General features: G+C 47.5%; 1 protein-coding gene across 4 annotated transcripts in view; it reads right to left on the bottom strand.

Annotated features, from left to right (window-relative positions):
* LOC119973141 (inositol 1,4,5-trisphosphate receptor type 1) overlaps window positions 1–25,618 on the bottom strand; it is a 624,311-nt gene that overhangs the window by 243,356 nt on the left and 355,337 nt on the right. For all 4 annotated transcript variants that reach the window (XM_038810748.1, XM_038810749.1, XM_038810750.1 and 1 more), the window contains one exon: window positions 18,781–18,971. In XM_038810748.1, the coding sequence (XP_038666676.1) occupies window positions 18,781–18,971 (191 nt within the window). The remainder of the gene's footprint in view (window positions 1–18,780; window positions 18,972–25,618) is intronic.

Here is a 25,618-nt window from a genome sequence, read left to right as displayed (position 1 = left end):
CATCATCGTTTAGGACATAAGTGGGTAGGGACTTTCACCAAGATGTATGTGCCACTGTGTGAAATGTCTAACTGCTGCAAAGTCGATTCCATAGACTTACCAATGTTGTCACAGGTCTTCTCTGGTACCAGGAACCAATGAAAGTCACGGTGCAAGCATGTGCAGAGAGATCGAGAGTGTAGCATGCTTGTGATCAGAGAAAAAAAAATGCAAGCCCAACACGTGGCGATATTTCCTGCCTTCGGAGAAAACCCCCTTCAAAATCTACTGGATTTGCCAATGTTCTGCAGTTTTCAGGAATTGAAAATTCATTTTCTAGATACTGAAACCCTACATTGCAGGAGGCCATTCGACCCATTGAGTTTGCAGTGGCCATCCAAAAGGGCACCCTACCTAGGCCTAATGCCCTGCCCTAACCCCATAAACCCAACTAACTTGCACATCTTTGGACACCAAGGGGCAATTTAGTATGGCTAAACCACCTAACCTGCACATCTTTGGACTGCTGCTAACAACCAGAGTGAAACAAAATCACATGCGTTTTTAAAAATAATGGTTTTTTAACTGCTTGGTTTAATATTGGGTGAAGAAGGCGGTTGAGGAACTTCAAATGTTAGTCAAACAGGTAATGGAGAATTCTTTTACTTTGCAATGGGTTTGGGAAGGCAGAAATCACCAGGTTGAATGCAGTAGTAACTAATCAACGATGGGAATGGGCCAAATTGAGGTTCCGTGATCAAATCGCCAGGATTGTGCCCAACCAGAGCTGGCAATCCTACCTTTATTGACCATGTTGCCTGTCCTAGCTCAGCCTGCACTGCCATCCAATGCTTTATTCCCCCCAAACCCTCATCCTCCCCCTGAAAATCTGGCGATGCTCCAAGGGAAAGTTTGCTTCATTGAAGGTACCATATTAGCACAAGATGTTATTTTGGCCTGGTGCCTTGTTTATCCAACAATAACTAGGGTGGCTTCACTGTAATAAATGGTGCTTTAAATGGAGACAGCAACACAGAATTTGCTGTTACAGGCACTGCAGATGGGCCATGACTCATGAGTGAGCATTTATTATACAATAGTACATCTGAGAGGTATCGGGGGAGGTGAGGAGGCAATTTTGGAATGAAATACTGCAATTGTCACTTAGTATTAAACGTCACATTCTGCCAGCCATAAAATGATAACTATCTTAGTTGATTCAGGCTATCAGAATACCTGGCAGGTAATTATCAAAGCACCAGCACAAAGTCAACATTTAACCCTAATATGAAAAGACTTTGAATACAATTTATTCCACAGCTCATTTTCTCCTCAGCAGGCCATCATCACCAACATTTGCAAATGAATTCCCCCCCCTCCCCCCTTTTCCAATGGCAAGCTAACTCCTGTCGCTTTGAAAGGTGAAACAAAATGTAAGAGCTCATTAAAAAACCTCCCACTTTCAAAAAGCTCTTGTGTGCTGTGCACTGAGTGAGAAAACAGGATATAAATAGACGTTATATAACATCTCTTTGTTGATTTCAGTGCTGGAGAGAAATGCGAATGACCTTGTTTTGAGACTCAGCTGCCTGTGTCTAACCGTTGATAGGTTTATTTCCCATATTTGGAGATCATCTGACCAGAGCCCTCCTGTTAAGCATGTGAAAGTCTAAAAGGCCATTATATAAGGGCTTCAGGTTTCCATGGTTTTCAGGAATTAATGACGACCAACTCACGCCAAGGCAACTGCAATGGAGAAGGGTTGTGGGGATAAAATTAATTTGGCCGAGCCACCAGCCAAACCACAACAGCCAATCCAAAGTGATCTCTCCTTTATTTGAGACTGTTCCCAGGACTAACAGTTCACCTTCATCCAGATACTGTGTTGGTGGTGTGCATATCTCATTCTCTTTACTCTGTGGCTCAAAGGCCTTTTGTTAAAACAGAACCCATCACATCAGACCGGTTCGGAAGCTTGCTCATCAGATACCAGCATTCTGAGCGCATGTCATTACTTGTTGGTTTATACCACATCCTTGAAACAATAACCAACCCCCCCTGTCCCCAAGTAAAAAGGGAAAAATGCTAAACAAGACCTCGCTTGTTCCAGCTGTTCTTCCAGTCAAGCCTTCCCAATAAAAGAATAAATATGTCACGGCTCAGGGTCCCATTGATCAAGCCAAGTTGTGTACAGTAGCCAATAGTGTCGGCTCAACGTTAGATCACTCAGTAACATGCCACAAGATACCTACACAATCATACTGTGCAAATACGGTATGCAGAAACCAGAATAAACTTTAAGTATGAACATTCCACTTTGGATTTAACATTGCCAAGGTCAGGAATGTTCATTTAATGCATCACTGTGTGTTGTCAATGCTCGATTTTATGGGGACACATTCCATTCTCGAGGCTGCAGGGCATGAAAACTTAATTTTAGAATTACACCAAAAAAAAAGGATCCAGAGATTAAAACCCTGCCAACTGATTTATAGACTTTAATGGCCAAGTTCCTGAGAATTCAACTGCAGCATTGATGCTATCTGCGTATGCCAATTGAAAAATAAAATCAAAGCACATCTTGCAGAATACCAAATTCAGGTAAGTCAGTTGGTCTCATGATCTTGACAGGTTGGCTTACCAATTGTTGCGGTTTTATGGAGGCCGGTGTAATGCTTGGCCATGATCTATGACACATTTTACTGCATGAAGAGCACTTTGTAGCAAGAGTTGATTCAAAAATCGCTTTTCATCTTTAGAGGCTTGGCTTGAAGGAAATCAAAGGGAGCGAGTGATGCTGTTTTTGCCGACCAGGTTGCGGGTTTGTGGCAGCAAAATGGCAGAAATTAGATTGTGCCAGTGCCACTGGCTGTCCAATAGGCCATCTCAAGTAGAGGTTTCCCGATACCAACTGAGACAGAGGCAACATTGGGACCAGACACCATTGATACTGAATACCATCATTATTTTCCAGTTAACATGCAAGGCCAGCGTGCATCTGCATGGGTGACCAACGCGCAGTCCCTGGCCCACTTATATTGGTCTGCAGTGAAGAGAGTGAAGAGCACTGGCAGACTAAACATGTACCAAAATGTAGTTCCATTGTATCAATGCATAGGAACGGCTTCTACTTTTTGATTTCTGTGAACAGTCAGCACAAGGCAGTGAAATAAATCAGAGTCACAATCCCAACCATGTTTGATGCAGAAACCTCATGACAGGTCTTTCTTTAAGGGCGAGGAAAAAATAATCAAAGAGCACAATTCCAATCTTCTGGACAATGTTGAAAGCAGTATCAACAACACTAATGGACAAATCTACACCCAGTGAAAGGGTCAGGAATATAACAGTCAAAGGTGGTATCAAAGTGTGCACACACATAAAACACACATATTATGTTCATATACAAACAAATCAAGAGAAAGAAACCATGCACAGAATGAAGTGTGAAGCCAACATTCCATAAAATTACAATTCCCAGCATTAGACAAAGAGATTTTGGGAAGCTTTGAGCAGTGAAGGGTTTCCCTCGGACAACAGACACTGTCAGGACGTGCCAACTCTGAATAGGAAGAGATTGTTAATCCCGACTAAGGTGCTGTAACATCTCATGTTTTGACTACACTAACACAAGGACTGTGCACATTGGGCAACATATTATTTTGCGAAAATCTCCACTGTACTGCTTTGTTGAGTCTATATCGTCATCTCAGGTTTCCAAGTCACTAAAGGCCTGCACGTAGTTATGACATCATATACGATTAATACCAGTACATACTTGTCTTAGCAAAGAGAAAAGAGCAAAACTGAGACTTCCGGTTGCGGCTATGACTAGCTAAGCCGCACATTTGGAAGCTCCTGCAACAAAGGTGTTTTTGGGCCAATTGGAGGGCCCCAACGGCGCTGAAAAAACGAATCCCGGTGGGGGAAGGTCCCCTGAGGAGAACTAGACCGATTTTATGGTCGGTACCCGGAGTGGAGCGGCAAGAAAAACGGCAGCAGCTCCCCAAAAAAAGCGGGGGAAGAAAATCAAAATGGCGGCCGGCGGTGCACCGGAGGAGTGGAAGAAATGGGCGGAGGAGCAGCAGGCCGCTCTCCTCCGTTTTTTCACGGAGATGAAAGTGGAACTCTTAGAGTCCATGAACGCGACGGCCACCAGGTTGGTGGGAGCCCAGGCGATCCAAGAGGCGTCGATTAAAGATCTGCAGCAGGAGATGGCCGCGAGGGAGGAGGAGGCCACAGTCATCGGGGCAAAGGTGGAGGTGCACGAGGCACTCCACATGAAGTGGCAGAGCCGCTTCGAGGAGCTGGACACTCGGATGAGGAGGAAAAATTTGAGGATCCTGGGCCTGGAAGAAGGCCTGGAGGGGTCGGATCTCCCGGGATATGTGGCGGAGATGTTGAGCTCCCTGATGGGGGAAGGGGCCAGTCCGGCGCCCCTGGAATTGGAAGAGGCATACCGGGTCATGGCCAGGAGGCCTAGGGCAAACGAGCCCCCGAGGGCGGTGCTGGTGCGGTTCCAGCGGCTAAGTGATCGAGAGAAAGTCCTGAGGTGGGCTAAAAGGGAGAAAAGCAGCAAGTGGCAGAACTCGACGGTAAGGGTGTACCAGGACTGGAGTGCGGAGGTGGCAAAGCGGCGGGCCCGGTACAACCGGACAAAGGCGGTGCTACACGCGAAAAAGATCAAATTTGGAATGTTGCAACCGGCGCGCTTGTGGGTCACCTACAAGGACCAACATCATTATTTCGAGTCCCCAGAGGAGGCCTGGACCTTTGTACAAGAGGAAAAGTTGGACACGAACTAAAACCTGGGAGCACCGGCGGTCGTAGCCGCCGGGGGACTCTTGATTGTGCAAGTGGCCCTTTTCTTTTTCAGGCCAGGTCGGAACTGGGTAACAGTTTCGTGGAGGGTTTGGGGTGTTTTTTCTCGAACGGTTGACTTTTCTGAATATTTTGAAGGTTTCGAGTTGTTGGGTGTTTCTGTATATTTGTACTGTTGAAATCTCTATTGTGGGTCGTTGGCTTCTTATGGGGTGTTTTTTCCCGTTTCCAATTTCCCTTAGTTATTTACCCCTCTTACCCTTTTTCTTTGGGTGCTTGGGGGGGGGTTTTTTGTTCTTTTTTTTCTTTTCGGGTTATGGTTATCTGCGGTTATTTATACTGTTTGATGGAGGGTGATGGTTGGGCACACTGTTAGTTGATAGTTAGTTAATTATTTTGTTATTTAAGTATGTAGTTAAGTATTTATGTATTTAGTTGCCATTGGGTATTTGTATTTATATCGTTAAGTTGGGGAGACGGGACGGGGGGGAGCGGGTTGATTATGCGGGTCTTTCTCGGGGGTTTTAAGGGGATCTTTCACGGGCGCAGATGGGGTGAACCGGGAGGAGTCGGAATGTGGCAGGAGCAGCCGGGTCAGCGGAGACCAGCTGACTCTCGGGAGTACGATGTGGGGTACATCGCGGCTAGGAGGGGTCCTAGCCAGGGGGGGGGGGGGGGGGAAGGGGGGGGGGACTGGGGGGGGACACCGGGTTGCTGCTAGAAAGACCAGGGACGAGAAGGGGAGAGCCGGGGGGGGTGGGGGGGGGGGGGGCCATCGCTATGGGAAGCGGGTCAGAAAAGAAGGGATGACCCGGGGCGAGCAAGGGACAAGACATGGCTAATCGACAGGGAGTAGGGACGGGTCGCTCTGCGACCCGACTGATCACGTGGAACGTAAGGGGGCTGAATGGGCCGGTCAAAAGATCAAGGGTCTTCTCACACCTGAAGGGACTGAAGGCTGATGTAGCAATGCTGCAGGAGACTCATTTGAGGGTAGCAGATCAGGTCCGCCTGAGAAGGGGGTGGGTGGGACAGGTGTTCCACTCAGGCTTGGATATCAAGAACCGGGGGGTGGCGATTTTGGTGGGAAAGAGAGTGTCGTTTGTGGCGGCAGAGGTGGTGGCAGACAAGGAGGGCAGGTACGTGATGGTGAGGGGTAGGCTGCAGGGAGAGAGTGTGGTACTGGTAAATGTGTATGCCCCGAACTGGGACGACGCGGGTTTTATGAGGCGCCTGCTGGGCCTCATCCCGGGACTGGAGGCAGGGGGCCTGATCATGGGAGGGGACTTTAATACGGTGTTAGACCCTGGGCTGGATAGATCGAGTTCCAGGACGAATAGGAGGCCGGCAGCGGCAGAGGTGTTAAGGGGGTTCATGGAGCAGATGGGAGGGGTAGACCCATGGAGATTTGGTAGGCCTAGGGCGAGGGAGTATTCTTTTTTCTCCCACGTCCACAGAGTGTACTCTAGGATCGATTTTTTCGTATTGAACAGGGGGCTGATACCGAGAGTGCAGGACACGGAGTACTCGGCCATTGCGATATCGGACCATGCACCACATTGGGTGGACGTGGACATGGGGGAGGCGCGGGACCAACGCCCGTTGTGGCGCCTGGATGTAGGGCTGTTGGCGGACGAAGAGGTGTGCAGAAGGGTGAGAACGGGCATTGAGAACTATCTGGGTACGAATGACACAGGTGAGGTGCAGGTGGGGACGGTCTGGGAGGCCTTGAAAGCAGTGATTAGAGGAGAGCTGATCTCCATAAGGGCACACAGAGAGAGGAAGGAGAGGCAGGAAAGGGAGAGGCTGGTGGGGGAGCTCCTAGAAGTAGATAGGAAATATGCGGCGGCGCCAGAGGAGGGGCTATTAAGGGAGCGGCGTAGCTTGCAGGCCAGGTTCGACCTACTGACCACTAGGAAGGCGGAAATGCAGTGGAGAAGGGCGCAGGGTGCGGCGTATGAGTACGGGGAAAAGGCGAGCAGGATGCTGGCACACCAGCTTCGTAAGCGAGATGCAGCCAGAGAGATTGGGGGAGTGAGAGAGAGGGGTGGGGATGTAGTGCAGAAGGGGCAAGAGGTGAATAGGGTCTTTAGGGACTTCTATAGGGAATTGTATAGGTCTGAACCGCCGAAGAGGAGAGGGGGAATGAAGAACTTTCTCGACAAACTGGGGTTCCCAAAGGTACAGGAGGAGCTGGTGGAAGGGTTGGGGGCGCCGATAGAGCTGCAGGAGCTAATTAAGGGGATAGGCCAGATGCAGGCGGGGAAGGCGCCGGGGCCGGATGGGTTCCCGGTGGAGTTTTACAGGAAATTTGTGGACTTGGTGGGTCCAGTGCTGGTGCGAGCCTTCAATGAGGCGCGCGAGGGGGGGGTTCTGCCTCCAACAATGTCGCAGGCCCTGATCTCCTTGATTTTGAAGCGGGACAAGGACCCGGTCCAGTGCGGGTCCTACAGGCCTATCTCCCTCTTAAATGTAGATGCCAAGCTGTTAGCAAAGGTCCTGGCAACCAGGATAGAGGACTGTGTGCCAGGGGTAGTCCATGAAGACCAGACGGGGTTCGTGAAGGGACGCCAACTTAACACAAATGTCCGGAGATTGTTAAATGTGATTATGATGCCAGCAGTGGAAGGGGAGGCGGAGATAGTGGTAGCGCTGGACGCGGAGAAGGCATTTGACAGGGTGGAGTGGGAATACTTGTGGGAGACGTTGGAAAGGTTTGGGTTTGGGGAGGGATTTATCAAGTGGGTAAAACTGCTCTATTCAGCTCCGATGGCAAGTGTGGTAACAAACGGGAGGAGGTCAGAATATTTTGGGCTCCATCGAGGTACTAGGCAGGGATGTCCCCTATCTCCCTTACTCTTTGCATTAGCGATTGAGCCGTTGGCGATGGCACTGAGGGGTTCAGGGGGGTGGAGAGGACTGACAAGGGGAGGGGAGGAACATCGGGTCTCGCTCTATGCGGATGATTTGTTGTTGTATGTGGCAGACCCGGAGGGGGGAATGCCGGAGGTAATGGGGATACTAGCGGAGTTCGGGGACTTTTCGGGATATAAATTAAATCTGGGGAAAAGTGAGGTCTTTGTAATACACCCGGGAGACCAAGGGGAGGGAATTGGGAGGCTCCCCTTCAAAAGAGCAGTTAAAAGTTTTAGGTATTTGGGGGTGCAGGTGGCAAAGAACTGGGGGACCCTACACAAGTTGAACTTTTCCAGACTGGTGGAGCAGATGGAGGAGGAGTTTAAGAGGTGGGACATGGTGCCGCTGTCGCTGGCAGGGAGGGTGCAGTCAGTTAAAATGACGGTCCTCCCGAGGTTCTTGTTTTTGTTCCAGTGTCTGCCCATCTTCCTCCCCAGGGCCTTTTTCAAGAAGGTAACGAGTAGTATCATGGGGTATGTGTGGGCACATGGCACCCCGAGAGTTAGAAGGGTCTTTTTGGAGCGGAGTAGGGATAGTGGAGGGCTGGCGTTACCCAACCTTTCAGGATATTACTGGGCGGCAAATACATCGATGGTACGAAAGTGGATGATGGAAGGGGAGGGGGCAGCCTGGAAGCGCATGGAGAGGGCGTCCTGCGGCAACATAAGCTTAGGGGCACTGGTAACGGCACCATGGCCGCTCCCTCCCACGAGGTATACCACGAGCCCGGTGGTGGCGGCCACCCTCAAGATCTGGGGGCAGTGGAGGCGACACAGGGGGGAAGTGGGAGGTCTGATAGGGGCACCACTAAGAGGGAACCACAGATTTGCGCCGGGAAACACAGGAGGGGGATTCCAGAGCTGGCAGAGGGCGGGTATTAGACAACTGAGGGACTTGTTTATAGAGGGGAGGTTTGCGAGCCTGGGGGAGCTGGAGGAGAAATTTGGGCTCCCCCCGGGGAACACGTTCAGGTACCTCCAAGTGAAGGCATTTGCCAGACGACAGGTAGCGGGGTTCCCCGCGCTCCCCGACAGGGGGGTGAGTGATAGGGTGCTATCAGGGGTCTGGGTCGGGGAGGGGAAGATCTCGGACATCTATAAGATTATGCAGGAGGTGGAGGAGGTACCAGTAGAGGAGCTGAAAGATAAGTGGGAGTTAGAGCTGGGGGAACAGATAGAGGACGGGACATGGGCAGACGCCCTGGAGAGGGTCAACTCGTCGTCGTCATGTGCGAGACTAAGTCTCATTCAATTTAAGGTACTGCATAGAGCCCACATGACGGGGACAAGGATGAGTCGGTTTTTCGGGGGTGAAGACAGGTGTATTAGATGTTCGGGAAGCCCTGCGAATCATGCACATATGTTTTGGGCATGTCCGGCACTGGAGGAGTTCTGGAAGGGGGTGGCAGGGACGGTGTCGAGAGTGGTGGGGTCCAGGGTCAAGCCAGGATGGGGACTTGCGATCTTCGGGGTTGGGGTGGAACCGGGGGTACAGGAGGCGAGGGAGGCTGGAATATTAGCCTTTGCGTCCTTGGTGGCTCGGAGGAGGATCCTGATTCAGTGGAGGGACGAAAGGCCTCCGAGTGTTAACACCTGGTTAAACGACATGGCAAACTTCATCCAATTGGAAAGGATCAAATTCGCCCTGAGAGGGTCGGTGCAGGGGTTTTCCAGGCGATGGCAACCCTTCCTAGACCTCTTGGATCAGAGATAGAAACTGAGGCCATGACAGCAGCAACCCGGGAGGGGAGGGGAGGGCGGGAGGGGGGGAGGGGGGGGGGGGAGGGGGGACAACGACGAAGGAAGTACGGTAGCGGCGGTGGCACGGGCAAGGCCTGCCCGAGGACGCTGCTAGAAATGATAAGTTGGTCTGACTGTCGGTTCGCCGGCGGGGGGGGGGGGGGGGGGGGGGGGGGGGGGGGGGACGCGCGGGTAGGGGGGGGGGGGATTTTTTTCTTTTTCTTGTTAAGTAGGGGGGTTTGACTTTGTTTTGTTATAATTTAAATGTAAATGTAGGGGGGGTTAAAATGTTTGTATTTTGAAAAATTCAATAAAAATTATTTAAAAAAAAAGAAAAGAGCAAAACTTAATTGGAAAGTGTTTGCTACTTTATACCAACATAACAATGCAGCATTGACATTGTATTCCTGAGTAAAGCGAAAAGCAGCAGGAAGTGAAGAATATGTTACAAGTCGGGACACATGAGAAACAATCAAAAGGCATTCCTGGCTCCTGGTTGACCTGTGTCGCACGGTAGCTTAATATTATAAAAAAGCTCTGAGGAAGAGTCATACAGAGTCAAAACTTCAACTCTTTCTCTCTCCACCCATGCTGCCAGGCTGCTGAGTCTTTCCAGCATTTTTCATCTTTATTTCAGATTTCCAGTTTTGGCAGTGATTGGCTTTTATATTTAAAAAAGTACTCAGGGTGGGGGTATCACTGGAAAGGGCAGCATTTATTGCCCTAGTTGCCCTCGGGAAGGTGGTGCTCTCTTGAACTGCTGTAGTCCATGTGGAGATGCACTGTCAGTCCTGATAGGTGTGAAGTTCCAGCAGTGACATTGAAGGAATGGTGATTTTTATCTAAGTCAATGGGAATCAGGAGAAAAGCTACCTGTGGTACTGTCATAAATGTAAGAACTGCAAGGGTTAATGAAATGTTGAGAATAGCCACTAGAGGGAGCTACAGTTACAAGCATACAAGGCATTGATGTTCAGCCTTGGGGGTGGGGGGGGGGGGGGGGGGGGAGAAAGAGTAGCGCAGGAGTTAGCTAGAGATAGGTTGAAGTCATAGTGTGAGTAAGAGCAGATCATAGTTTATAACAGTATAGAGATTAGTTGTAGATGAGTGTAGTTTAGATGTTAATTATCAACTGTGTATTATTTAGAAGTACGCGTCGAATCCAAATTAGCAATGTTAAGTTCCATCTATTTTGTAGTCTTTGTGACCACTACGCCAACCATCTGAATTTAGCAACACAAAGAACATCACACTATCCACTGGCTGGCATCATATCTAGCACAAAGAAAGATGGTTGGGGTTATTAGAGGTCAATCATCACATCCCCAGGACATCACAACAGGAGTTCCTCTAAACTGTCCGAGACTCAATCATCCCCGGCTATAACCTTCCCACCAAAATAATGTAAAAAATGGGATGTTTGCTGATGACAACACAGTATTCACTTCCATTCACAACTCCTCAGGTGCAGAAGCAATCTGTGCCCACAAGCAACACCTCAACAAAATTCAGGCTTGGGTTCATAAGTGGCAATTATCATTTGTGACCCACAAACTGGCAGGCAATAATCTTCTCCAAGGAGAGATGCCAACCATAACAGCATCCCCCACCATCAACACCACTGACGAGAAACTGAACTGGATCAGTCACAAACACCATGGCTACAAGAGCAGGTCAGAGGCTGTTTGTTCTGTGGTGATAAACCTCCAGAATCTGTCCACCATCCACAAGGCACAAATCAGGAGTGTGATAGAATACTCTCCACTTGCCTGGATTAATATGGTTCCAACAATACTCAAGAAGCCAGACACTATCCAGGACAAAGCAGCCCACTTGATTGGTGTCCCATCCACCACAATAAATATGCACTACCTCCTGGTGCTCAGTGGCAGCAGTGTAGATCATCTACCAGACGCACTGCAGCAATTTGCCAAGGCTTCGTCAGCAGTATCTTCTAATCCACAACCCACGTCACCTAGAATATAGGAACACCACCCTCCAAGCCACACGCCACCCTAATTTGGAACGGTTCCTTCACTGTCGCCAATTCAAAATGCTGGAATCTCTAACAGTTCTGGGCATGTATCTACACTACATGGACTGTAGCAAATCCAGCTCACTATCATTTTCTCAAGATCAATTAGGGATGGGTGATAAATACTGGCCCTAGCCCACAGCACCCACATACTATGAACAAATAAAAAACAAACAGTGCTGTATGCCTTGTAGGGAAACTTGGAGGTGATAATGTTCCTATTTATCTGCTGACCTTGCCCTGGAGGGGTTCATGGGTTTCAGAGGTACTGCCTTAGAATTCTCGATGACCTGCTGCAGTCCACCCTGCAAACAGTATACACTTCAGCCACGGTACACCGGTGGCAGAGGGAGTGGAAGGGTAAAGCCAGTGAAAGAGCTGCAAATCAAGGGGACGTCTGCTTTCTCCTGGATGGTGTCAGGTTTCTTGGAGCTGCACCAATCCAGGTAAATGGAAACTATTCCAACACGGATCAATAAGAACTCCGAATGTAATATGATTTACAGCTGTATTGGCCACAAATAAAGACCAAATACACATTCCCATTAATGTGAATATAGCTCAAATTGCTGAACCTCATAGGTCTGAGTGCTCAATTAAAGATCTACCCACCACAATATAAGAGTATGGGGAGAAAGCCAGTAGGATGTTAGCACATCAACTGAGGAAGCAGGAGGCGGCGAGAGAAATTGGGAAAGTAAAGGATATGAGGGGGAAGATAGTGGTGGACCCGGGGGCAATAAATGATATGCTTTGCAAATTCTATAGTCGACTCTATGAATTGGAACCCCCAGCCGGGGAGGAGGATATGAAGCAATTTTTGGAGCGGATAGAGTTCCCAAGGTAGATGAGGAGCTGGTGAAATGCCTGGGGGCCCCAATTGGGCCTGGGGAGGTGATAGACGGGTTGGGGGTGATGCAATCAGGTAAGGCCCCGGGACCTGATGATCTCATGGATACCCAGTGGAGTTTTATAAAAAGTTTTCTGGGTTACTGGGGCCGCTCCTGGTTACGGCCTTTAATGAGTCGAAGGAGCTGGGAGTGCTCCCCGCGTTATCACAGGCATCAATCTCTCTCATCTTGAAGCAGGACAAAGACCCGGAGAGCCGTGAACTGTACAGGCCGATTTCCCTTTTGAACGTAGACGCAAAATCGCTGGCAAAGACCTTGGCTCACGTATTGAGGATTATGTCTTGGAGGTAATCGGGGGGGGGGGGGACCAGATGGGATTTGTGATGGGCAGCACCTGACGTCCAACATTAGACGGCCCCTGAATGTTATAATGATGCCAGCGGAGGGGTGCGATGTTGAGGTGGTAGTAGCTATGGATGCAGAAAAGGCCTTTGACTGGGTGGAGTGGAAGTACCTATTTTAGGCAGGAATTTGTAGATTGGGTCCAGTTGCTATACCAGGCTCCGGTGACGAATGTAAGAACCAACTGGGTCCGGTCAGCATATTTTAGTCTCCGTAGGAGGATAAGACAGGGGTGTCCATTATCCCGATTACTGTTTGCCCTGGCCATAGAGCCCCTGGCAATGGCCCTTAGATCATCGAATGTTTGGCGGGGGATAGGAGGGGGAGGGGGGGGGGGGGGGGGGGGGGGGGGGGGGGTGGAGCACAGGGTCTCGCTCTACGCGGACGATTTACTGCTTTATATCACAGACCCGCTGGGGGAGGGGGCTGGAATTATGAAGACACTGGAAGAATTTGCGCGGTTCTCAGGATACAAGTTAAATATAGGAAAGAGCGAGGTGTTTGCGATGGGGGCATGAAAGGAGATTGAGGGAGTTACCTTTTATGGTGGTGGGGAGGAGCTTTTGGTATCTGGGGATCCAGGTGGCTAAGGATTGGGGACAGCTCCACAAGTTAAACCTGGGTAAAGCGGTCGAGCAGATGAAAAGGGATTTCCACAGATGGGACATGCTCCCGCAAACACTGGCAGGGAGGGTGCAGACGGTGAAGATGACAGTCCTCCCGAGACTGCTGTTATTCTTTCAATGTCTCCCAACTTTTGTCCCGAAGGCCTTTTTTAGGAAACTGAATACGACGATCTCGGGTTTTGCTTGGGCTGGTAAAACCCCGAGGGTGAAGAAGGCACTCCTGGAATGGGGCCGCAGGGACGGTGGCTTGGCCCTCCCGAGTTTTATTAATTATTACTGGGTGGCCAACATTTTGATGGTCAGGAAATGGGGGAGGGGTCGGTTTGGGAGAGTGTAGAGGCGGCATCCTGTACGAGTTTGGAGGCTTTATTGACGGCGTCTTTGCCCCTCTCTCTCTCTCGGTACTCCATAAGCCCAGTGGTGGTGGCAGCCTGGAGGGGTGGGGACAATGGAGACAGCACATGACATTGGAGGGGGCATCAGTATGTCACCGATCTGTGATAATCACCGTTTTGTTCCGTGGGGCTGGATGGGGGATTTAGGAGGTGGCAGCGGGCAGTGATTGAGAGATTTGGGGATTTCTTCATTCAGGAGGGTTTCCCGAGCCTGGAAGCATTAGAGGAGGAGTTTGAGTTGCAGGGTGGGAATGGGTTTCGGTACCTACAAGTACAGGACTTTGTCCGGAGGCAGGTTCCAAGCTTTCCTCACCTCCTGCTCAGGGAACTACAGGATAAGGTAATGTCAAAAACGGGGGTTGGAGAGGGGAGGGTCTCGGAGATATTTCAGGAGTTGATGGAGTGGGAAGGGGTCCCTATCTGAGAGGTGAAGAGGAAGTGGGAAGAGGATCTAGGAGGAGAGTTGGAAATCGAATTATGGGAAAAGGCTTTGAAGAGAGTTAATTCATCCTCGTCGTGTGCCAGACTTAGCCTGATCCAGTTCTAGGTGGTTCACAGGGCCCACATGACGGTAGCCCAGATGAGCAGGTTTTTTGAGGAAATGGAGGATAGGTGCAGACTCTGTGGGGGAAGCCCGGCGAATCATGTATAAATGTTCTGGGCGTGTCCGAAATGGAGGGGATTCTGGCAGGGATTTGCAGATGTTATGTCACAGATACTGGAAGGGAGGGTGACTCTGAACCCATAATTGGCAATATTTGGGGTATCGGAAGACCTGGGGCCCGGGAGGCCGATGTTCAGGCTTTCTCCTCCCTGGTGGCCCGGAGACGGATTTTGCTGGGATGGAGAGACTCGGAATCTCCAAAGTCAGGAGTGTGGGTCAGCGACATGGCAGGGTTTCTCAGTCTGTAAAAGGTTAAGTTCACCTTGAGAGGACCAATTCAGGTGTTTACCCAGAGGGGGCAGCCATTCATCGACTTCTTCAACGAAAATTGAACGTCAGCAGTAAGGGATGGGCGGGGGCGGAAAATGGGAGGCATGGTCGTAGTGTAAGACAAGGACAAGGCACTCATGGGTAATTAGGAAAAGGACAGGGGTAGTAGGGGATGTTGTTTTTAGGTCTTTTGCGGGCGTTGGCCCGCACGGTTGTTTAAGGAACGTTAAAGTGTTAAACTGTAAATTGTGAAAATTGCAAATGCTTCAATAAAATATTTTTTAAAAAGGATCTACCCACCAATCTGAAAAACATTTCCCATTTTCAGTTGTGCGAAATTCAACCGAGCCACCAGTTATGAAATGTGAATGTAATTCCACATCTCAACTGGGAGGGCTGCATACCACGTCTTGGGAACCAAGTGAGACCCAGAGGCCACAAAAAGACATTGCCCGCCTCATCCATATGATGACTGCTATTGTAGTCAATTAAATTTTAAAACGTGAAATACAAATTTACATCTTCCTTAGCTCGCCTGGTCTTTTCCAAACTCAATCCCAAAATCATTCTCTTCGTCCCTGTCCCTGAAGCATAAATTTTGCTTCATGCTTAATATATTTAAACAACACGAGTAGAAAAGAGATTGAAGCAGCCAAACAATTCATAATGATTATCGCAGGTGATAATCTGCTCTGGTTGCGCTATGTGAGGGAAAAATTCCAACTTGGGTAGCACAGTGGTCAGCGATGCTGCCTCACAGAGCCAAGGACCCAAGTTTGATTCCAGCCTTGGGTGACTGTCTGTGTGGGGTTTGCCCATTCTTCCTGTCTCTGTCTGGGTTTCCTCCGGAAGCTCCAAATCGTGCCACAGTCCAAAGATGTGCAAGTCAGGTGGCTACGTGGATAGGATAAGGGAGTGGACCTTGGTAGGGTCCTCTTTCAGAGGGTCGGAGCAGGCTCAATGGGCTGAATAGTCTCCTTCTGTACCATAGGGACTCAATGCACCTGGAGCATTCTTACATTTAAATATTTCTCCAGGTCATGCCTGAAGAATCTATTGCAGATTCCAGTTTTGCAAACATGGGTGCAAGGCTGCACACAGCATTGGTGTCATAACCAGCTGAGTGCACTGCAGCTTCCCAAGTGTGACTCTACTCCTGGTGAATCGGTGGCTGATCAAGTGAAGGAGAAAGATAAAAACCAGAGAGGTAAGGCAATGCAATTGCACTGGCTAGAAGGCGAGCAACAGAAAGGTAGGGTTTGCGCTTATGATGATCTCAGGATGTCCCAAAGGGCTTTATCGCCAATGAAATACTTTTGAAGTGTAGTCACTGCACGTCTGAATTGCAGCAGCCAATTTGTGCATGGCAAACTTCCAAAAAGAGTCGGATTCGAAGCCAGGGGAACTATGGATCCATCTGAAAGAGATTGGACCTTGGTTTGATGTCTCATCCAAAGACAGAGGGTGGGATTATCGGGCCTGTCCACTGGCAGGATCATCCGGTCCTGCTGAAAAGCCAATGGACTTTTGGTTGGGCCGCCAGGACTCCCACGGGTGGCTCCCGCCACATGTGTCAGGCCGTGCAGTACTCCCCAAGTCCCCTCCCGCCTGTAAATCTGAACTGGAATGGGACATTGATGGGATACAAATAGTGGGAAATGGAGTCTTTAAATTTCACTGAGCATTGGAGCTTTAGTCTTGCTTTACCCATGTGGTGCAAGCTGGACTCACACCAATGATTTCCCACACTGGGGAGCACCTGACTCCATTCATACCACCCGGGGAAGATGCTCACACACAGGACAGAGAGGAAAACCTGATTCATTCTCTCACCCATCGGCCTGCCAGATAGCTGCTTTACACAGCAGTGGCATTGGCTCAGTACCTGCCCATCATCTCCGCCAGAGAACAGGCTGCGATGGGGTGAAATTGCGAATTAATTACCTAAGGGCCATTGTGGGAAAATGTTGTAATTACGGAGTACAAAGCTTAAACAAAAACAACGCAGAATCCTATATTTACTTCTGAAAATTACAAAATGGCTATCGGAACATGAAAATGAGCCTAAAGATGGCTTCCTTCGATATTTCAGAAGTTCTTGCAGTATGTGGCAGGGTGGATGTGGATACGTTGTGCCCCTGGCTGCTGAGTCTAGAAACGGGACAGTCTCAGAATAAGTAGCAGGCCATTGAAGACTGAGATGAGGAGGAATTTTTTCATTCAAAGGGTGGTGAATCTTTGGAATGGTCTCCCCCAGAGGGCTGTGAAAGCTCAATCACGGAGCATGTTCATGACAGAAACTGATAGGTTTCTGGATACAATGGACATCAAGGAATAGGGGGATATCATGGGAAAGCAGTGTTGAGATAGGTGATCAGACATCGCCTTATTGAATAGTTAAGCAGGTGCGATGGGTCAAATGGCCTACTCCTGCTCCCATGCTCTTACCATTTCCATCCCACACATAAAACCAATAATTCTCTCAGTTGAAGTGTGTGGAGTTATCAGATCACAAGTTACGAGGTCATAAGAAATAGGAGCATAGGTAGGCCATTTATCCTCGTGAGCCTGCTCCACCATTCAGCGAGACCCTGGCTGATCTGATTATGGCCCTAACTTCACCTTCTCTCCAGACCCCTTTAACCTTAGACTCCCCTGTCGATCAAAAAGCAGTCCAGCTTATTCTTGAACATATTCAATGGTTCCTCGCCATCTCCATCTTAAATGGGAGACCCTTTATGTTGAAATTGTGCTCCTGAGTTCAAAATCCTTCCACCTGGAGAAACATCCTCAGGACCTACCCTGGTAAGACCCCTCAAAATCTTATATGTTTCAATAAGATCTTTCATTCTTCAGAACACCAAATAGGTCCAGTCTGCTCAATATTTTCCTCAAAAGGCAACCCCTTCATGCCAGGACTCAGCCAAGTGAGCCTTCTCTGAACTGCTTCCAATGCAAGTATCCCTCCTCAAGAAAGACAACCAAAATGGTGCACAGTATTCTAGGTGCAGTCTCACCAATACGCTGTACACTTGTAGCAAGACTTCCTTACTTTATTCTCCACCCCTCCTCGCACCCCCCCCCCCCCCACTTGCAATAAACGGCAACATTCCATTTGCTGTCCGAATTACTTGCTGTACCTGCATGCTTACTTTTTGTGATTCATGTACAAGGGCACCCAAATCACTCCGTACTGCGGCATTCTGCAGGCTCTCTCCTCTGAAATAATACTTGGTTTTCTGTTCTTCCTACCCAAGTGGACAACCTCACATCTTCCGCAAGTTTACTCCATCTGCCTATTTTATGTCCATTCACTTAACAAATCTAGGATCCCTTCAGACTCTTGTCCTCCTCACACGTTGCTTTCCCACCTACCTTTACATCAGCAGCAAATTTGGCTATGATACAGTCGATCCCTTCAACTCATTAATAAAAGTTGTTAGACATTGTGAACTAGACTGCAACCCCTTGGAATTTTCTTCAGTGACTCATTCTCAACGTTTAGCTTTCACAAAATTGGGAAGTTTCTTGCAGCAGCAATTAATTTTCACAGCATTACAGATGGTGATGAAAACAGGAATCAATGCACCCTGCCCCAATCAACCAACAGTTTGCATTTATATAGCGCGTTTAACATCGGAAGGCACTCCACAGAAGCATCATCAGACAAATCGGAGAACCAGTCACACAAGGAGATATTAAGGCTAGAAGCTTGGTCAAAGAGATAGGTGTTAAATCGGGAGATAGTTAGAAGCATGGAGAGTGTTAGAGAGGGAATTACAGCATGTGGGATCTCGGTAGCTGAAGGCATAGCTATCAAAAGTGGGATAAAGGAAATTGCACATGAGCAAGAGGCCAGAATGGGAAAAGCGCAGAGATCCCAGATGATTGGAGGGCTGGAGCAGGCTAGAGAAAGGGAGGGGTGATTTCATAAGGTAATTTTATGGAGGGATTTGAACACAAGGGTGAAAATTTTAAGATCAAGACACTGCTGAATCAGCATACAGTATAATTAATAATACACTTAATTATCGGGCCACAGCGGTCAAAGTTAGGGTAATTCTATTCACCATTACACATACCTGAATTGTCGTGTTGCCCCCTTCCAGCAGAGCTATTGCAAGGAGGATACTTTCATGGAAGACCCGGTCACTGGTTGCATTCATTATGAGATCTATGACTAGGTCAGATGCGCCTTCTTTGTCCAAGTGACATTGCACTTCTGCTAGGCTCATCTCACCTCGGCTCAATGTACCAGGCCCCGGACCGCTTCCTGAAACATACATGGAACAAGCTCAAAAATCCAGCACAGAAAGAGGATAGATTTGCTACACAACAACACAAACACAACAAATGGGTTTTGGAGTTGCTAAATATTCTGGGGCATCAATAACTTTTAATATTTCATTTTTGAATAAAACTGTTTTTACAATGATCCACTGCAACAAGATCTTCCTCAGAATATCCCAATTCATCGCAGAGTTGTGTATCTAGCCAACATTTCAGTCATATGACTATTCTATACATACATATTATGCTGATACTGTCCAAGGAATATTTCATTAATTCAGCCAAAGCCCCATACAAAATGCATAAGGCTGTGTTCACAAAGAAAAGGAGAAAATTAAAGCGACATACCAAATATTTACAGTAATTTTGACAGAAGCTCACAACAGGTGGACAGGACAACAGTATAATATTCTGAGAATCACCTTCCTTAAAGGAGGCAGAAGCACTTTCGAGATCGGTAAACGTTTCATTCATTCACTCCCCTTAACAACTAAATGTTATTCGGGGGAAAAAAACTCCAGAAACAGTTTTTCAACTCAAATTCCAGACGGATTTCCAAGTTCCCAACCCATGATCAAAGCGATGCAGCATTTGGGCAAGTGTGTGAATTATCTACAGAGAAGCTACAAATACCATCCAGAACTTTCAAAAATTAGTCCCTCTTGATTGCCGCAGATCTTGTTGAATCTTATACAATCTCTCAGAGTAAGCTTTTTTCCCAGCATTTTCCAACAATGCTATGTTAACTACCCTGGACTTCGTTCAGCTCAGTTAACTATTGTAAATATCACAACAGTGTCCATTAATAATGGTAATCTTGTGCTGGTAGCGTTTTCTCTTTTTCAAGCTGCAAGCCTTCAATTTGAGGCAAGCCAGCAAGAAAAAACAGATCTAATAATTTGTCAGCCAGATTCTCATTGAAATTTTGATCGGTGGTTCTGCGTGAAGAACTATGAGGCCTGCCTTGACAGGCTGAAGTGAAAAACCAACTTCAATTGGACTTACTGACGGTGGGGTTGGGACAGTGCGATTTCAAGGAGCAAAGGCCAGGTTGAAAGATATTCTGTCTCAAACATGAATATTCCGACAACTCTGGTGAACCAAAAGAATGAGGACTAGAAGCAAATATCTGTGAAATACTGGTCAAACCTTAATTTATACAAAGATAAAACAGCATAGCTGTGAACAATATACCTCACCCCCAGGTTCTGTGGGCCTAATTCTCCAGGCCTTGACCATACTGTCAGTGCGAAGTCTGCACGTTCTCCCACTGTCTGCGTGGGTTTCCTCCAGGTGCTCCAGTTTCCTCCCACAATCCAAAGACGGACAGGTGAGGTGGATTAGCAATGCTAAATTGCCCTTAGTGTCCAAAAGGTTAGGAGGGGTTACGGGGATAGGGTGGAAGTGAGGGCTTAAGTGGTTCGATGCAGACTTGATGGGCCAAAAATGGCCTTCTTCTGCACTGTGTATTCTATGTTCTAATTCCCTCGGATGGTGGTTTAGACTGAAACAGGGCAAAGTGCAATACGTTAAAGCTGAAGTCTCAGCTAATGCAAGCAGATATTTATGGGTGCAGTTTACTTGCTCTTGGGCTTCAAACATTTATATCTCCAATTCTGATCATATTGCATCTTGCTTTTTTTTTCAAATAAAAAGAATAATATGCCCTCAGTTGTAAGCAGAGAAAAAAGGAACAAAAATCAGCAACATTAAAAAAAACTTTGTTAATTAAGCTTAATTTATACCCAAAGTGACAAATAAAACAGGATAATTAGAACTGCAAGAGGAAGCCGGGGGGAACGAGCTACGGTACCTGCAGCTCAAAAACTTCTTACGAAAGGAGACAAGGACGTACCCACAACCGCCACGACAGACACTACTGGAAGACCTACTGGGCACAAGTATCCTAGAGAAAGGGAACTGTAGCGGCATGTATGACCGACTGGTAGAAAGGGACGACACCGTACTGGACGCAACAAGAATGAAATGGGAGGACGACCTGGGGATTGAGATAGGGTGGGGACTCTGGAGCGAAGCACTGCATAGGGTCAACTCCACCTCCATGTGCGCAAGGCTCAGCCTGACGCAACTAAAAGTGGCACATAGAGCCCACTTAACAAGAAACCGTATGAGTAGGTTCTTCCCGGAGGTGGAGGACAGATGTGAACGGTGCCAAAGAGACCCGGCTAACCACGCCCACATGTTCTGGTCTTGCCCCAGACTTGTGGAGTACTGGACAGCCTTCTTCGAGGCTATGTCCAAAGTGGTGGGGGTGAGGGTGGAGCCATGCCCGATAGTGGCGGTCTTCGGGGTTTCAGACCAGCCAGCTCTATTGCTGGGGAAGAGGGCGGACGCCCTTGCCTTTGCCTCCCTGATCGCCCGCCGTAGAATCCTGTTTGGCTGGCAGTCAGCAGCACCGCCCAGAGCTGCAGACTGGCTGTCTGACCTCTCGGAATCTCTCCAAATGGAGAAAATCAAATTCGCCATCCGAGGGTCAGACGACGGCTTCCACAGAACGTGGGAGCCATTCATGCAATTGTTCCGGGAGTAGGGGGGGGGGGGGGGGGGGCTACGGGTTCGTTATGGGGGTTTGATGGCTAGCTAAGGCCCAAAACCAAACTGTAAATAAATGCCTATAAACATGTGCCTCGGCCATATTGGGGAATGTAAAATATGTATGCCGGCTAAAGGGGGCGGCCACAGTTGTTATTATGAAGATGCTTACCTGTAAATATACATGTTAATTTTTGCGTTAAAAAAAAGAACTGCAAGAGGCCAATTAGCCCCGAGAGCCTGTTCCACCATTCAATTTGATCAATCATAGATGATCTGCATTGCAACGACATTGACCTGCTTTGGTTCCATATTCTTCAAAATACTGACAAAAATCTATCAATCTCAATTTTTCTCCCCCCCCCCCCCCCACCAGCTTCCACAGTTTTGTGTAGGAATAGAATTTCAGATTGCCACTTCCTTTGTGTATGTGAAGCGGACTTCCTGACACCCTTAAATACTGAGAGGTCTAGATCGAGTGAACGTGGAGAGGATGTTTCCATTAGGAGGAGAAACTAGAACCCAAGGGCACAGCCTCATCCTGAAGCGACGATCCATTAACAGAGATGAGGAGAAATGTCTTCAGCCAGAGGGTGATGAATCTGTGGAACTCTTTGCCGCAGAACGCTATAGAGTAAAATCACTGGGTGTCTTTAAGGTAAGGTTCTTGATTAATAAGGGGATCAAGGGTTATGTGGAGAAGGCAGGAGAACGAGGAGGAGAAACATATCAGCATGATAGAATGGCGGAGCAGACTCAATGGGCCGAATGGCCTAATTCTACTGTGTCTTATGGAATGGTTCAGTTCCAATTTTAAGGTTATGCCACTAGTTCTGAACTCCTACCATATGAAATTGTTTTCTTACCTATCCCAATAAACCCTTTAATCATCTTCAACACCTCAATTAAAAGGACTGCTCGATCTTTTATGTTCCAGGAAGCATCAGCCTCGTCTAGTTTATATGCAACCAGCCTTCATTCTTTAACTTATTTAACCCCTGTATCATTCTGAAGATACCTTTTTAAAAATGTGTTCATGGGATGTGGGAATCATTGGCCGAACCAGCATTTATTGCCCATTCCCCAAGGGGAATTTAAGAGTCAGCCACATTGCTGTAGATCTAGAGTCACATATAGGCCAACCACGCAAGGATAACAGATTTCCTTCTCTAAAGGACATTAGTGAACCAGATGGCTTTTTAACGACAACTGACAATGGTTTCATGGTCAACATTCGATTTTTAATTCCATATTTCTTATTGAATTCAAATTTCACCATTGCGATGGTGGGATTCACACCAGGTCCCTAGGGCATTACCAATGACACTATCACTATGCCACCGCAAATAATTAAACCTTACAAGCACCATCACACATTATAATGCAGAAAGAAGTGGCGTGTACTGGCTGCCATTTCAGTGTATCCTTCCCCCTAGAACTTTATTCAAGTGTCTGTGCAGATACTCGATAAAACTGAAGGAGGGCTCTACATTGATGCTGCCCATCACCATGGAGGATGTTGCTTTCTCTGTACCAAATAGGATAAGAAGCAGAACTGCAAAAAGCATCAACATTGGCATTCCCAAATATCCTTTGACGTGAACCCCAATTTAGCCATTCACCTTTCTAATAGATTTAGCAGAATGATCAGATGCCTAAATCAAGATTAAACAGAGGCGGGGGGTGGGGGGTGTGGGGCACATTAGTTATAGAGAAGCCAATGCAAATGCACAGTCAAAGCTTTGGCAAGGGTTTTCACCCCATCTCCTTGGAAGAAATACACAGAAAAGACTCATGAGAACTATATGGAACTCACATGGAATGAAAAAGCCAGAGGGACTAATGAATAGTGGTCAATGAAGATTAATACTAGGGGCAGCACAGTGGCAGCACTGCAGTCTCACGGCGCCGAGGTCTCAGGTTCGATCCCGGCTCTGGGTCACTGTCCGTGTGGAGTTTGCACATTCTCCCCGTGTTTGCGGGTGTTTCACCCCCACAACCCAAAGATGTGCAGGGTAGGTGGATTGAACACGCTAAATTGCCCCTTAATTGGAAAAAATGAATTGGGTACTCTAAATTTATATATATTTTTAAAAAATGAAGATTAATACTGAGTGATTGACAGCCACAAAACAGAGACATAAATGTATGTTAACCTCACACCCCGATTTTGATATGGTAACGATGCAGAAACTAGCTTTGTACGCATTTCAATATGTTCAAAGCCAAGGAATTCTTTCTGGCCTTTATCTGCTACTTCAGCATTGAACTTGATATATCTGAGCTGTTCCTTGTTCTCTAGGATAATTAAAAATTTTTTTTTTTTTTTTTTAAAGAGTACCCAATGATTTTCTTTCCAATTAAGGGGCAATTTAGCGGGGCCAATCGACCTAACCTGCACATCTTTGGGTGGAGGGAGGTGAAACCCACGCAGACATGGGGAGAATGTGCAAACTCCACATGGACAGTGACCCAGGGCTGGGATTCGAACCTGGGTCCTCAGCGCCGTAGTCCCAGTGCAAACCACTGCGCCAAGTACCGCCCTCTCTAGGATAGATTAACCAGAATGCGCCATCAGCAATGGAGGGAAGTCTAAATGGAACTGGGACAGCAACTATGGGTTAACGATAGGAGCACTTGAAAAAAGGCTCAGCTAAATCCTTTGGGGGGGGGAGGGGGGGGGGGTGGAAGAGAGGGGAGATGAGCAGCAAAACAGTCATTTGAAGTTAACTAATAAATAGATACCAAGTAAGCACATAGCTTGTTCAAGTGCTGTATAAAAATGAAAAATATGTTCTAAGATTGCAGTGAGAAACTTAAAAAGCAAAACGAGAAATGGATATGGTAATTAAACTCTAAAAAGTCAAACAGTCTGCACGTGGGTTGAAAAACAAAAAATTCCGAGAATTGAACACGAGTTGGATTTGCATGGCATCAGAGAAGCATGTTCTAAATGTTTGCAGGTATAATGTCCCTATAATTTATGCGCGCGCATGTGTGGTGGTGTGCATGCATAAAAGAACAAACAACAGTTTTACATCCAGACCTTACATGGAGCATACACAAGAGCTTCTTTGAACCACACACCTGCAGCAATAACGCCACTGCATGCACAAGATCAATACATTTAACTTTTTTCAATGTAGTTTTCAAATAGCCTTAAATTAACATCAAAATTAGGAGTAGGTTTTGCCACTCAACCTTTACCCCATATCCCTGTCTTGAGAATTACAATTGATCATCTTTTGGGAGGACATATGAGGGGAGAGTTCCAAATTAGCATTGGTCTGTGTGTGAAGGAGCACTTCCAGGTTTCATTTCTGAATTGCTTGGGTCCAATTTAAGATTCTCGACCCCCCACCCCCCGACCCCTGCCAAGAAAATAGAGGAACTAATCAATTTTGAGAAAGTAGGTTCTCCAACTCCCAATGCCAATTTACCCATTGATAATTAGTTCATGAACTGATCTGCCAAATCGGCACATTTTCTGACAATGTTGGGTTGAAGCAGCTTACTGTTTCAGATGAATCATGAAAATCGCTTATTGTCACAAGTAGGCTTCAATGAAGTTACTGTGAAAAGCCCCTAGTCGCCACTTTCTGGCGCCTGTCCGGGGAGGCTGATACGGGAATCGAACCGTGCTGCTGGCCTGCTTGGTCTGCTTTAAAAGCCAGCGATTTAGCCCAGTGAGCTAAATCATCCCCTAAATCATAGCTAATGCTTTCACAAGGAATGGATCTATCAGTGAAACTATTTTTTTTAAATAACAGGGAAACACAGATGGGTGTCTGGTTTGATCATAAGTACCAAGAATGTGGCAAAAATTCCCAGCTTTAGTTCCTTCATCACCCTCCCACAAGATTCCACCTACAAATAAACCTTCAACTCATGCCCACACATTACCATTACTTCAAAGTTCATAGAACAAGTGAATTGCCTAATATTTTCCCATGAAAAGACCCTTGGATGTCTGCCAATTATTTCCATGGAGTCATTTGACTGCGTTTCATCACTACATCTGTATAAACACTCTTCAAGCATTTGTGCAATGCCAGTGAAAGTCCAGTTTGAGTTGAT

The sequence above is a fragment of the Scyliorhinus canicula genome, chromosome 11 (assembly GCF_902713615.1).
Source record: "Scyliorhinus canicula chromosome 11, sScyCan1.1, whole genome shotgun sequence".
In the NCBI taxonomy this organism is placed as follows: Eukaryota; Metazoa; Chordata; class Chondrichthyes; order Carcharhiniformes; family Scyliorhinidae; genus Scyliorhinus; species Scyliorhinus canicula.
Note: the sequence above shows the minus strand (reverse complement) of the source record. Positions and strands in the feature narration are given on the sequence as shown.